At 43.0% G+C, this 13,506-nt stretch overlaps 1 protein-coding gene across 1 annotated transcript in view; it reads left to right on the top strand.

Moving 5' to 3' along the window:
• The window catches only part of JAM2 (junctional adhesion molecule 2), an 82,777-nt gene that overhangs the window by 39,017 nt on the left and 30,254 nt on the right, over positions 1-13,506 (top strand). The window contains exon 2 of the mRNA XM_018562778.1: positions 7,611-7,676. Coding sequence (XP_018418280.1) covers positions 7,611-7,676 — 66 coding nt within the window. The remainder of the gene's footprint in view (positions 1-7,610; positions 7,677-13,506) is intronic.

The raw sequence follows: 13,506 nt of genomic DNA, 5'->3' as shown, positions 1-13,506 counted from the left end.
TTGTATTGAGATTGTAGTCCATCATGGGAGTGAGCTTGGAGCGGTGACTACTTTACAACACACACAGGGACCATGAGGAACAAAAGTAGTCACCCTCCAGAAGAAAGGACAGTGTCAGCACCAATTCAGAGATGATTTGATTCTGCATTTTTGTTAAAAGGTACTTGAATGCATTTTTAAGATTTAACGTCTGAGTTTAGTGTCACATTAAAACATCAAATGTTGAAATAGTGATGTAAGAAAGTTATTTAAGAAAATTGCTATGCAGCAGATGTAAACTTCAGATTTTTTAACTATTTTAACTTTATCGCCTCATAGGATCAGAACGCACTAAGAAACTCTTATTACTGTTGAAATAAAATACTTGGTTCTATCAGGCAAACACATTTTCACTTAAAGGAGAACTATGGGGTCAGTGTTTTTCCCCATAGTTCTCCTTGGGGTAACGGGAGGAGACAAACAAGCGTCCTCCCGTTACCCTAAGCTCAGTATACCGCGAGCTACAGCTTGCGGTATACTGAGAAGCCTTAGATGACGGGATCCGCCCAGCTGCGTGAGTGACAGCTGGCTCTGCCTATCTAGAGGCAGAGCCAGCTGTACCCTCCCCCTCCCCCGTCCGTTCCGCCAGTCAGCGCTGGCAGATCGGAGCGGAGAGAGGGGAATCCAGCCCCTCCCCCTGTCACGGCAGAGAGCCGTGACAGGATCGAGAGGTGAGGGAACCTGGTATGTGTTCTCTCACCTGCCGATCTACTGAGCCGACCTGTGACAGTCTCAGAAGTGCGTAGGTGCAGTGGCTGGGAGTGGAGAAGTGCTTGGGTGCTGTGGTGGCCAGTGGAGAAGCGCGTGGGTGCTGTGGTGGTGAGTGGATAAGTTTGTGGGTGCTGTGGTTTTTAAATGGAGATGATATATTTATCAATTGTTTTTTGTATATCGGCAAAATATATAAGTTTGCATAGCTCAGCTACAAAAACCAGTACACTATGACCATAGTCAGGCATAATGGGTGGGTGTTACTCCTGATAGAGACATATGTTAGATTTGGAATTTTGGTGACAAAGAATGTTGTAATGACATAACAGGAATTCTCAGCAGTGTGCTTTCTGCTGAAAATTCTGTGGATACTTTCTCTTTAAAAAGGCAGGTTGTTATCATACCATAGGAGCTATTTGGATCTGACCTGCTGGTTACTACACACCAGTGATGACACCCGGCTCCTAATTTTAAACACAAAACAAAGAAAAGTGACCAGCTGTTACATTCCAGGGTCTGGGAAGCGGAGGGGGAGGAAAATGTGGAATGTGCAAATCTGAAACTGTAGGATCGAAGGACTAAAGGCGAGAACCTGAATCTGACTGGTTTCCCTGGCTGGAAAAATTCTGTTTAGCCTTGAGTTTAGTGTAAAATCCTATCACAGGTGACCGAAACGCTGCCATGCCTGCTGTGGCCAAAATTCTTTGGCTTCTCCGCATACCACATTGCTGTGATGGCTGGTGGCAGCATCTTAACGCATTCCACAAAGTCCAAGAATATATCTCAGACCAGCGTGGTTAGAGATGCCACCTGGCTCTTGATTAGCATCTGTCACACTTTGCTCTGAGTGGTCATCTGTTGGGTCAGACAGATCCTACAGCTATTGTACCTGTCAGGAATAGGAATGTCTACTGTATATCTGTCTAAATTGGCCCTGTATGTATGCATGTGAGATAGGGACCTTAGATTGTAAGCTCCTTGAGGGCAGGGACCGATGTGAATGTGCAACTATGTAAAAGTGCTGCGTAAATTGATGGCGCTATATAAATACCTATAATTAATTAAATAAATATTCTATTAGAACAGCCTTTCTCAAACTTTTAACCCCAGAGGGACCCTTAAAATAATGTTCAGGAACCCCTGCTAAGATTGGACCATCAGTGGGTCATTTGGAAAATGCCCCTTACATTAGTGGTATGTGAGAAGAATGCCCGCCTTACAATGGTGCTACTTCTACACTCATGCCACTGACTCTGCCAAGTGGCATTGGGCCTGAAAATATGCAGGCACCATCAAACGGGAGGTCAATTAGCCACAGCTCAAGGAACCCCTAGCAACCTCTGGAGCAACCCTGGAGTTTCACAGACCGCCGGTTGAGAATGGCTGGTATAGACACTGTTGCTGTCTTGTTGATTGGGCCAGTATTTTAAATAACTAAATTAAAATGTCGATTTTAGTGCATTTCTTTCCATAAAGTAAGACTTGGCCTACACTGTGAAGATCTCCCTTAATTTTCTAAGTTGAATATTTACAGTATATTTAAAGGTATATACTATTTATCAGCCCTTGCTTCAAAAAGACCTTATATGTTAGACTCAGTGGCGTCACAAGGGGGGTGCGAGGGGTGCGGCCCGCACCCGGGTGACACCATTGGAGGAGTGACACCAAAATGACTCACAGTCATTTTGGTGTCACCCCCCTCTGAAAAGTCGGGCGCTCGGTCATGGACCGAACGCCGACAGTATCAGGAGAGAGGAGGGGACCCGGCGGCATACCTTATCCCGCCGGGTGACTGTCCCCTCCTCTCTCTGCCGGCGTCCATCACCAAGATGGCCGCCGGTAGGTATCAGAATACTGCTGCACGTGCGCGATGACGTCATCCGCAAGCGCGTGTTGACAGTGACGTCTCGGGGGGGTGACACTCGGTTACCGCTCCGGGTGTCACCCAGCCTCGGGACGCCCCTGGTTACAGTTCAGTAGATGTAAACCCAATCTCTAAAATCTCACATAAGCCCCAACATGTCAAACTTCAAAAGTGATTTTTCTGTTATTTGAATCCCGCAGTTTCATAAAATAATACTTCCATAAAGGTCACTGTTCAGGAACATCTCATTATGGGACAATGACACTTTTGTTTATGTCTCCCAATTGTGTTCCTTTAGACAGGCTTAGTTGATGAAGGCAGCAAAGGCTGTGTGGACCTGCGTTCCCCGCAATGTGAACAGATCTCAGTAGGACCTGCTACCTCCAAAGAAGAGCAAGGCGGGTTAAATGCAGCCTGAGTACAAAAATCCACACGGCACGTAAAATAAGTGGAAACTGTGTAAGTGGAAACTATAAGGGAGCTAAAGGGGCAATTTACCCCTTGCATCCCTCCCCCTCCCCAATACAAAAATATGGCAAAAACTATTTGCAATGTAATCTTAGATTAGTTGGCTGTCTCCTTACAAGAATTCAGTGTAGCATAACAATCATTGTATGACACATTCAGAGTCATAGTAAACATATGATGTCTACTTGATGCACAGATAAGAACAGAAGCTGATAAACGTTATCACTGCCCCCACCCCATGAATTTCAGTTTGCAGCCTATGCCAACCTCAGGTCATGTCTCATTCCATCTCAACAGGCGGTGGTTTTTCTCCATAATACAGTATTCACTGATACCTTTCCCAGTGTTAATGTAGCTCTTAGAATATATTTGGGCATGATGGTCACTCGTTGTTCATTGGAGAGATCATTCAGCAAATTGGCACTGACAAACAACTATCTGAGAACAATGATGACCCATGAAGACTAAGTGCCTACTGCATGTAGAGAGATGTGTTCGAAAGATGATACAGTTTGAGGAGTTAAATTAAGATTTTTCGGATGCCAAGTGTTGAAAGACTTTTAGAAGATATTGCAGTGTAATGCAGATAGCTAGACGTTAGTAATACTTACTGTACTTAGCTTAGATCAACTTAAAAAAATGTTCGGTCGGCCATTGTTATCTACAGAAACTAAAGAGTAGATAGAAGCATAGCTTTGTTCTTTGTAATATGTCTTACCTTACCTACTTGGGTTTTTGCTGTCATGTATTTACATGTATAAATGTATTTAGCTCAGATATATGACTCTTTTATTTATTCTATGTACAGGTATTTACAGCTTGTCACTTCCATTCCACAGAGTATAGTGCTTGCGATCATCGCAAGCCCTCCCTGCTGAGGGGAGGGCTTCCAATTATTCCTATGCTGAGCGGGCAGTGTGCGCTAGCCTGGCCTGTTTGGCATTGGTCTTCCGAGCACGCCACTAACCCGCTGAAAATCGTACGATTTTCGGCAGGTTTTCAAGCGTGCTCGGAAGACAAAAGACGTGCGACCGTACAGTAGAAACGGTCGCGCGCCTTCCATACAGCTCCCGATTATCGTACAATCGCGGGATCACCCTCGATTATCGTACGATAATCGGCAGGTGTATGGGCACCTTCAGGCTCCATTCACACCTCAGCGGCTCACCACGCGTATTCAGCTGTATGGATACGCGCCGAGCCGCTCCAAACTCAAAAAACAATGCACTTCAATGTGCATCGTTCACACCATTGCGGGAACCGCGCTGCCCCCAAAATAGTGCAAGCGCGAAAATCCGGCGGACTCCGCACGTTCGCTGCTATTTAATAGCCGCAAACAAGCGGCATCTGCACGGATCAAAAACGTTAGCGTTTTCGTCACGCACGGTCTTCTGCGCGGAGAACCGTGTGGGAAACGCAAACACTATGTGTGAACGCAGTCTTAGGAACAGAAGAAGGTAGATTTTCATGGTTTGGCTTGTCAGATGACACTACCAGATCCAAGTTGACTCCAAACATCTTAGCTGTGACCGTTCCCACGATCACAGCAAGTACACAAACTGCATGGCCATTCACACTTATGTGGTCTTTGTCTTAGGACATTCCCATAATGGCACAAGCAGAAACATGTGCACACATTCAGAACGCAGATATTTACACTGGTGCATTCTGGAAATACACTGCAAATGATATCTGTGGTCTTTGGTCATGAACTGGTTAAGCCTGGCTCTTTACAGTTTGTCAGTGGCTGGATGGGGCTGAAGTGCTATTGGCTTGAAGTGCTTAATATGTAATGCCCAGTGCCCTGCTCACAAACACAGAGAAGCGAAGGAACTTTGTTGAATACTAGCTCTGTTTCCTCCTATAGAGCTCTAGTTTTGAGGAGCAGACAGATGAAAAAGCAAAATCACACTGGCTAAGTCACTATTGCATTGCTTATAACTCAATCTTGTGTTTTGCCCGATGGTTTAATCTCATATACCACCAACCCATAGGCGGAATGCTGGCTCAAGCCACTAAATGGCCTCTACTGCCATGCAAAGGTGACAGGTACACTTTATGCCTCAAACTTTATTGTTAAAAGTGAGCACGCTCATTTTGAAAGTGATTGTGTTTGCTTAGTTTTCACAGCAGAATTCGTGAAAGAAGGGTCTATTTAATTTGATCACATGCTTGCTTGGCAGCTCTTGAAGCATGAACTTTTTTATTTGGTGTCCCTCTTGAATCAATTATCTGCATCTCCACATTTTTAAGCACTGAGCAAAGCCAAAGTACAGAGCCCTTACACCCTCCTGTGTCCTGCTCCAGTCCCTGGACAGTAATTGCATAAAAGTTCTAATTAGAGGCTTGGCACATCACATTGACTGTACGGGTCGTGATGGCGGTGAGGTTAGCTATGGCAATGTTCCCCAGAAGAGTCTTATTTGGGGTCATTGAATAAGACACTTACAGTGGAAAAACAGGCCTGGGGCTATGTATCTGACTACTGAACTAACACAAATTGCTCTATCAGAGCATGGACAGCAGACAGAGGGCTTCACGTATCAGACTGGGAAAGAAAAATTATGTTATTCAGCAAAATCCAGATGAAAGATGTATATATATAAAAGTCTGTGCTGAAATCAAATACGGTACCTAAATCACTAGCAGTTGTATTAATATCACAAAATTATACAAAACTATATGTTATAAAACATAAACTAAATCGATCCTGGTTAAAACCAATCCCATATGTGCAAATGTTATATAACTCCGTGCACAGAATAGCAAAATTGTGAAATCATACAAAAATCTGTGTATACTGTATATACTGTATATATGCTAGAACATCAATTTCATAGTGCAATAAGTGTGCAAAAAAGTGCAATGCAATTTCCAAAGTACTTTTCTCGCCCACCATTATTATCAGCTTACTGATTTAACTGGTCATCTATATTTGGTGAGTTCTATCTCATTGGGGTTCATATGATGGGGTTGTAAGACTTTTCTGTCTGATTTGAGATATTTGCTGATTAGGGATGAGCTTGAACCAAGGCGAACTTAAGCTCCTCGGAACATGGAAGTCAGCTCATTCTGCTACCACCCAATCAGCTGTGGCCTGGGGAATTCCCCGCCCACAGCTGCACATAAGCAAAGGGAAAGATGCAGTGATGTAATTGACCTTATATGGCAACATGGCTATATTTGGCCAATAACATTGACCTAATTTGGCCATATAGGGCCAGCGATGTCACTGCATCCCTACCCTTTGGTTATGTGCAGCTTTGAGCTGTTGGCATAAGCATCATGTCCCTCAGTTTATGTGCAGCTGTGGGGTAGGGAATACCTCATCCTGCAGATGATTAGGCGGGTGGTCAATGGCCCTTCTGTGTTCCGAGGAGCTCAGGTTTGGAACGAGTTGGGTGTGAACCCGAACTCATCCCTATTGATGATATTCATGCTGGGAGAGAATGGGCCTTTGTAAGACGAATATTCTTTATCCTTGCAGTGGGTCCCTAGCCCCACTGTGACGGTTAACTGCTTATTTTGCTAAGGGGATGATAAATAAGGTTATATGGTTATACCCCCTGAAAATACCCCCTCACTCCATGAAAGCCTCTGGTCACCGCTCTCTGACACCATCCTAAACAATGCAGGACTGGCAGTCATGCATTGTATGGGAGGATGCCAAAGGCCGGGGAATATCAGACAGTGGAGGAGATCCAAGGGAGTGAGGAATAAGGCAAGTGTATCACCTAGTTTATCACCCCCTATGCAACATGAGCAGTTTATCCTTGCAGTGCAGAGGAGGCCCACTGCAAGGGTAAACCTTTGTTTTTCCCCCGAAGTTCAGCTTTAATGTCTATGGCTTCCTCAAGCAGACTATTGACAATCTGACTGCCCCACACTTAGGTTTAGGAGGTCAGTTTGGCAGATAAATTGATGGGCACTCTAAATTATCTTTCCCATGTACATTTCATAAAGTGTGAGTTGTTTGATTGAAATACTTCTGACTCATGGTTCATGACTCTGTGTGATTCATTGCCTCCTGATTAACCCCCATTAATAAAGCACCTCGTACAGGCCATCCTTTAAGCCTAGCTGCTGGCCACAGAGGTGACTCAGATATGGGTATGTGATTGGGTCAGCTTTTGGAATGTTTAGCGTTGCTTAATACCTTTCCAGATCATGAGGGTGGGATAGATAGACCAAGTCAATTTTTCACCCTAGGCCTCATTCACATCACACACAGTGCCCAGATCAGCGTATTACTGCGTCGGGTATGGACAAGTGTTTATGATCAACTGCAAACAAGAAGCCTGTACAAATCAGTGACAGGCTGACACTGTCCGTGGCTGTTCACATGTAATCGCTCCTTGAGCCGCCAACATAAAATGCTAAAGATGATTTTCGAAGCTGCATTTACATGTTAAAGTTTGTATGAGATTTTCCTGATTAGATATACATACACCCTAATCAGCTCCTGCAGTATCACTCTAGAGAATCTATCAATTTACTGGCCAAGTAATGACTCTTCATATATTTATAGGTCAGCGGTCGTTTGGTGTGATCGTGGAATCAGAAAACCTTGATGTCAGAGAACTGGAGTTTGGAGGTATTGTAAATGTGTACCATAAAATGCAGTAAATTCTCTATCCATTGGTAGGCCTATTCTCAATGAACAGTCATAATCAAATGTACTTGTACACTTGGAGGAAATTACAGTACTTTTATTTGTTGGTCTAGGTTCATTCTTTCCTGCTGATCTGGATCTCTGACCCAGCAAAGGGGGCTTGTTGGACCTCTGCTGATGGACCACTGCTTCTTCACAGGAAGCAAAAGTTCCTTCTTTATAGAATGCTTTTCTACTCAGGCTATGTACAGTATGTAGCTAAATCGAAAATTTAGTTGGGCCTAAATGCCAACCCCATCAGCTGTGCATGCTTTTCTCCCTTCCCCGTGTATATTGTAAGTTGTAGAACACATTTTACAGACCCTTATGGGCCTGTTCACACCAGCCCTGTATAACGCATGTGCGTGGGGTGCATTGTGTAGAGGGAGGTGTGGTGCTTTGTTGCAACACCTCAAACTTTACTTTTTTAACACAGGTTGACATGCATTTTGATGCGCTTCCATCAAACGCATCAGGGTGAAAAATGCATAGGTGTGACTCCAGCCTCAAAGGAGAATTATGGGGAGAGTGAAATACACTCATCCCCATAATTAGAGCCGACGTGTGACACTAAAGCTGTCACACGTCATCTCTATAGATCGGGAACTGGCCGATAACATACCGTCAATCGCTCAGTTCCTGATCCTCTCCCTGCAGAGAGCGGTGACTGGCAGTTACTGCTCCCTGCAGGAATCCCCCCTCCATTTCTGTTTCTCCAGTGCTAACTGGAGGGAAAGACAGGGAGGAGGCGAGCACAGCTGGCTCTGGCTCTAGAGAGGCAGAGCCAGTTGTTACTCAGGCAGCGGGGTGGATCCCGACAATATTTTCGGGATCCGTCCTAGCTGCAGCACGGCTCTGCAATGTCAGCATATAGCAGGCAATAGCCCACTATATGCTGAGTTTTGGGTCACAGGAGGACATTAGTATATGTCACCCTAAAGAGAACTATGGCAAAAAAAAAGGTTGGGGCATAGTTCTCTTTTAATATTAATAAGAACCCAATGGCAGAATTATTATATTACATGAGCTGAATAAAGACGTGATTCATTTCAGTTTCGGTATATCTCTATAGTTCACGTTTTTACGAATGCAGAAAGAATATGCGCTAAAATTAATAAAATGGAATATGTAGAACAGACAATTTTATGGACAATCCTATGCCTGAAAACATTGCTTAATTCATGTCTTCATCCAAGAAATAATTATCTGGGATATATTTTATTAGTGAGCCGTCACTGTGATGAATGGTCGGGAGCTTTTCTGGGCTTTCCAGCAGCCACAGACATTGTCCAGCCATTTCATTTGGCTTGCAGCATGTAGGTCTGGCTTCCAGGAACACTGCAGACCGATCGCGTATGTCTAAAACAGCGCTGACATTTGGAAAACCCGTCAGTTTAATAAGCCAGCATATTCACTCACCGATCAATACTTTCAATCACTCTTATTTGCTAAGTGCTTCAATTACTTAGTGTTAAAGAAGTCCCGGAATTTACTGGATTTTACATGAAATAATGTTACACCGATGCAATGTAATAAAACAAACCCACCTCGAAACAGCACTTTACAATGTTTGCAGTAAGCTTTTGGACTGCAGCATGTTAAAGGGCATCGGGGCCAAATGCTCTTTTGAATTCATGGTCTCACAAAGACCTTTTTTCTAAGAAGATCTCTGGTCTAAACATGAAACTCTCATTTCTAATAGCAGAGCCATTTAGAGCTCTAAATTTAACAACTTAAAGTGTATTTCCACTTTTGCAGTACAAATTGAGAAGACCCCATTGTACTGTATGTGTGTTATGTGTTCCTATTCACACAGCATAGTTAAAAATCATTTTTAAAAAATCTTACCTTTTAGATGTCTCTATTTAGCAGATCTTCACATGCTTCTATCTCAATCTAAGTAACAGAAAACTCTCTGTCCTAATAGAAAGATATAGGACAGACTGAGCACCCCCCCGGCCCCCCCCCCCCCCCTAATTAACATACAGTGTCCTCAGGGATTTAACTCTTTGTTAGGACAGACAGCTCATCTAAGTGATAATGAAATCTGCCAGCACAGAGCCACAGGGCTACTTATGTGAAACAAAACTCCTCCCCACTCCCCAGATAGTGAGCCTAAGCAGGACTTTTCAGTCCTGGAATTAGCACAAAGATCATCTAAACAAAAAAGGTAAACTATAGCTTTTTTTTTTTTTAAAGTTATGCTATGTGATTGGGAACATATAGCAAATATAAAGTAGGAGTTATCCCAATTTGGTTGCAAAAGTGGAAGTACACTTCAGTTTTGTCTTAGTGTCCGAAACTGAAGGGCAGCTAAATATTCAGCTAGCTCATCTTCTTACTTAGACCTCCAGAGTAAAGTATAGTCTGGGCATCCAGCAAATATAAACAAGAATACACAGATCACACCTAATAAATGTTGCGCATGTCTTATTCCATGCATGAAAAAAACCTCCTTCCAGCATGAAGTCCTATAGAGAAAAAAAACACTTTCAGCACTTGAAATTCTCCAATTATCCTTTATAATATGAACATAAAATCCGTACGCAGCCACTGATGCGTTTCTGCCTAACTGGCCTTAATTATAGCTAGCTATGCTAAGGCCACTTAGGCAGAAACGCGTCAGAGTCTGAGTGAGGATTTTATGTTCGTATAATAAAGGATTATCAGAGGAGTTTGAGAGCTGGTGTTGTTTTTTTTCTCTGTAGTCTGGGTTTGTCTTGTTGTAAAGTTCACCTGTCATTAAAAGAAAGAACTGAAACAAACATATGCATGGGCCTATAAGTGCCTTCAGACGTCTACAAGAGCTCTGCAGAACCTCTAAAACCCAGCTACCATATTAGTAGTGTCAAAGGTTGGCCCACCCTCTCCCTCCTCATGCACTTCCTATCAGGCCATCATTATGGTTGGCTACATCTCTGGCCAATTATTCCTATTATTCTTATTCTTATTATAATACGGAATTCATATGCCATCAACTAGGGATGTTCAGATACCAGTGCCGATACTTGGCATTTTCATGAGAACTACCAGGGTTGCAGTGGTTGCAGCTAGGACCTGGCTCTGGCGCTCCACCACTGTCCTGAAATCATTAGTCTGTATTGTTTTAGAAAAACTGTCACATGACAATAAACAAAAATGTATCAGTACTTATATCTGTGAGTACTTGGACAAGTATCAGTACTTGTACTTGAAATAATGGTATCGGTGCATCTCATATATATTTATAAAAAAGATATAAGAAGACTTAAAAAAAAGTGAATGTGAGAAGCCAAACACTAAGTTATAAGTTTGGGTGGTTCTGCTGTGTTGTCACAGCAGAACACCCAAAATGTTATTTGGGAGATTGTCACTTCTTTAGGGGAAGGGGGTGAATGTGATTTATCTTTTATCTGTTTATAACTTAAAGTGTAACCCCAGCCAAAACTTTTCATGGTGGGGGAAGGTTTAGATCCTTAGGTTGTTATTGCTGTCTGAAGTGTCAAATAGATTTCCTCTCAATATTGATGTCACCAGGACACGAAGTGACAGATACATTTCCAATGGGGAAAGTTGATAGTAATCCAAGCATTCCCCTAATCTGCTGCAAAAAAAGGTGTTTTTTTAATTGCTGTCCTTGGTGGATTTTTGTGTTGTCACTACACAGGAAGTAATGTAGAAACAACCCCTAAAAAAGCTGACAGAGGAAGTCATCCATTCATGCTGTATCCAAAACTAAAGAGTTTTGGCTGGAGATACTCTTTCATTTGGGTAACAACATATGCAATAATATGCGAGTTCTGGTGCTTCTGTAGTACTTGAATACAACATGGAATCAGCCAGGATTTCCCTTTAGACAACTCCCCTTTAATTGTTGTGTTTCATTCTGCTGCCAGCCCGGCATAGCTTGCCATAGCTTTTTTTGATAACAATAATCTCTGCTGGCTCCCCCCTCCACTTATTAATTCATCTTTAAACTTCAAGAAACCTTCAGTCTATTTTAGTTCTGTCCTCCGTGTACAATAATTCTGCATCAGCAGTGATTTACCAGCAAGGTCAGCGTGGCTCTGCAAAGACGCCTTGTCACATATTTGTGCCGGATAACCCTGGCACTCACTGTAAACTATCTCAGGAACTGGGATCAACAACTCTCCTGCGCGGCCCATACTTTGATAGCATTTGTGATTGTTAGAGGAACATTCTGGTCCAGTTTTGCTCCACCGCTTCCTCTTCATGTGGCCATGAAAACAATACAACTTACCAGCTTGAGATATTGACATGTTCGCTGACATGGATTCCCCTCCTGTCCAACTGCAGGATTGTCAATTGAAGTGCCACACTCTGTTTAATAGTCTAGGTACATCTGTATTCAGTATAGGGTATAGAAATAGCCAAAGCGTTTCAGGGACTCCAATACACAATACCACCTTCATCAGGCTAATGGAGAACATGTATCAGGACTATAATGGCTTGAAATTGGATTCCGTTTGGTCCAGTGTGTGAGAATGCATAAAGCTCCTCAGCAGCGTTTTTGGCAGCCAAAGACATGTATAACCGCATACATATTCTCCCTTACCCTGATGAAGGGGGTATTTGTATGAGCCCCCGAAATGTCATAGCTATTTATATACTGTCCCCTCAACACTTTATTATATAAAGATGTATCTGGACTGTAAACCTGGTGCTTCAATTCTCAATCCTCCAATCTGAAACTACAAACCTAAGAGACAGTGGAGTTTCTCTGGGGTGTAGAAGCTGCCTGTCTGATAGATCACCTCATTGGCCAGCCACACCAATAGGACAAACCTTGCTGCTTCAGTGCTTTTATTCCACTTTTCCAGTTCCTCTGTGCTTTCACATTATTAAATGTTCCAATATAGAACAAAAAGAAAAACAAATACCGTATTTGCCGGCATATAAGGCGACTGTATAAGAAGACCCCCTAATTTCAAGAAACCTAATTTTCCACTTAAAACATAGGTTTTGGGCAATACTCGTCATATAAGACTACCCCACTTACGAGGCAACACCATTTAAAAACATCATGGAAAACATCATGGATGGATGTTCGGTAATACTGTATGTACAGTAGCTTCAGCTACATACAGTATACCGTGCTGAGCCAATTACGGCGAGCAATGTATTCTATTAATGAATGCAAAGCTTGCTTGGATTGGCAGAGGTTGTGTACATCACTCGCCGTGATTGGCTTAGCGCGGTATACTGTATGTAGCCGAAGCTACCGTACATACAGTATTACCGCACATGCAGCGGGCTGACAGATTAGGGATGTTTGTTTTGGGCCAGCTTAGCCCAAACAAACTAAATGTATACCCGGCGTATAAGACGACCCCCGATTTTCGGGGGATGTTTTTAAGTATAAAAAAGTAGTCTTATACGCCAGCAAATACAGTATATCATTAGCAGGTTACACACAAGGTGCATATCCCAGTATAGCAAACAGCATATATGTAAGTTGTGACAAGTAATAAGTGGCGCCATCTCTCCAAATAAGCTACTGCATAGCACGGACAGGCAACGTAGAGGTCAGGAATCGGCAATGTGCGAAGTCTGGGCAGAATATCAGGCAGGGAAAAAAAAAATAACCTAATCCGAATCTAGGCGCAGACTCCCCAGTGTATTCGAAACATCTGCTTTTAAATACCAGTTAGTGTATCTAAAGAGCCGAACCAGGGGGGCGACTTACATTGCTGTAAGAGATTTTACAATAAAGTATTTCCGTCTCTGGAAAAAGAAAGGCGCGTTTTATGTGAGGCAGAGGTATTGATGGGCT

The sequence above is a fragment of the Nanorana parkeri genome, unplaced genomic scaffold, assembly GCF_000935625.1.
Source record: "Nanorana parkeri isolate BGI_ZX_2015 unplaced genomic scaffold, ASM93562v1 scaffold599, whole genome shotgun sequence".
Lineage (NCBI taxonomy): Eukaryota > Metazoa > Chordata > Amphibia > Anura > Dicroglossidae > Nanorana > Nanorana parkeri.
This window is presented reverse-complemented; position numbering and strand designations above follow the sequence as displayed.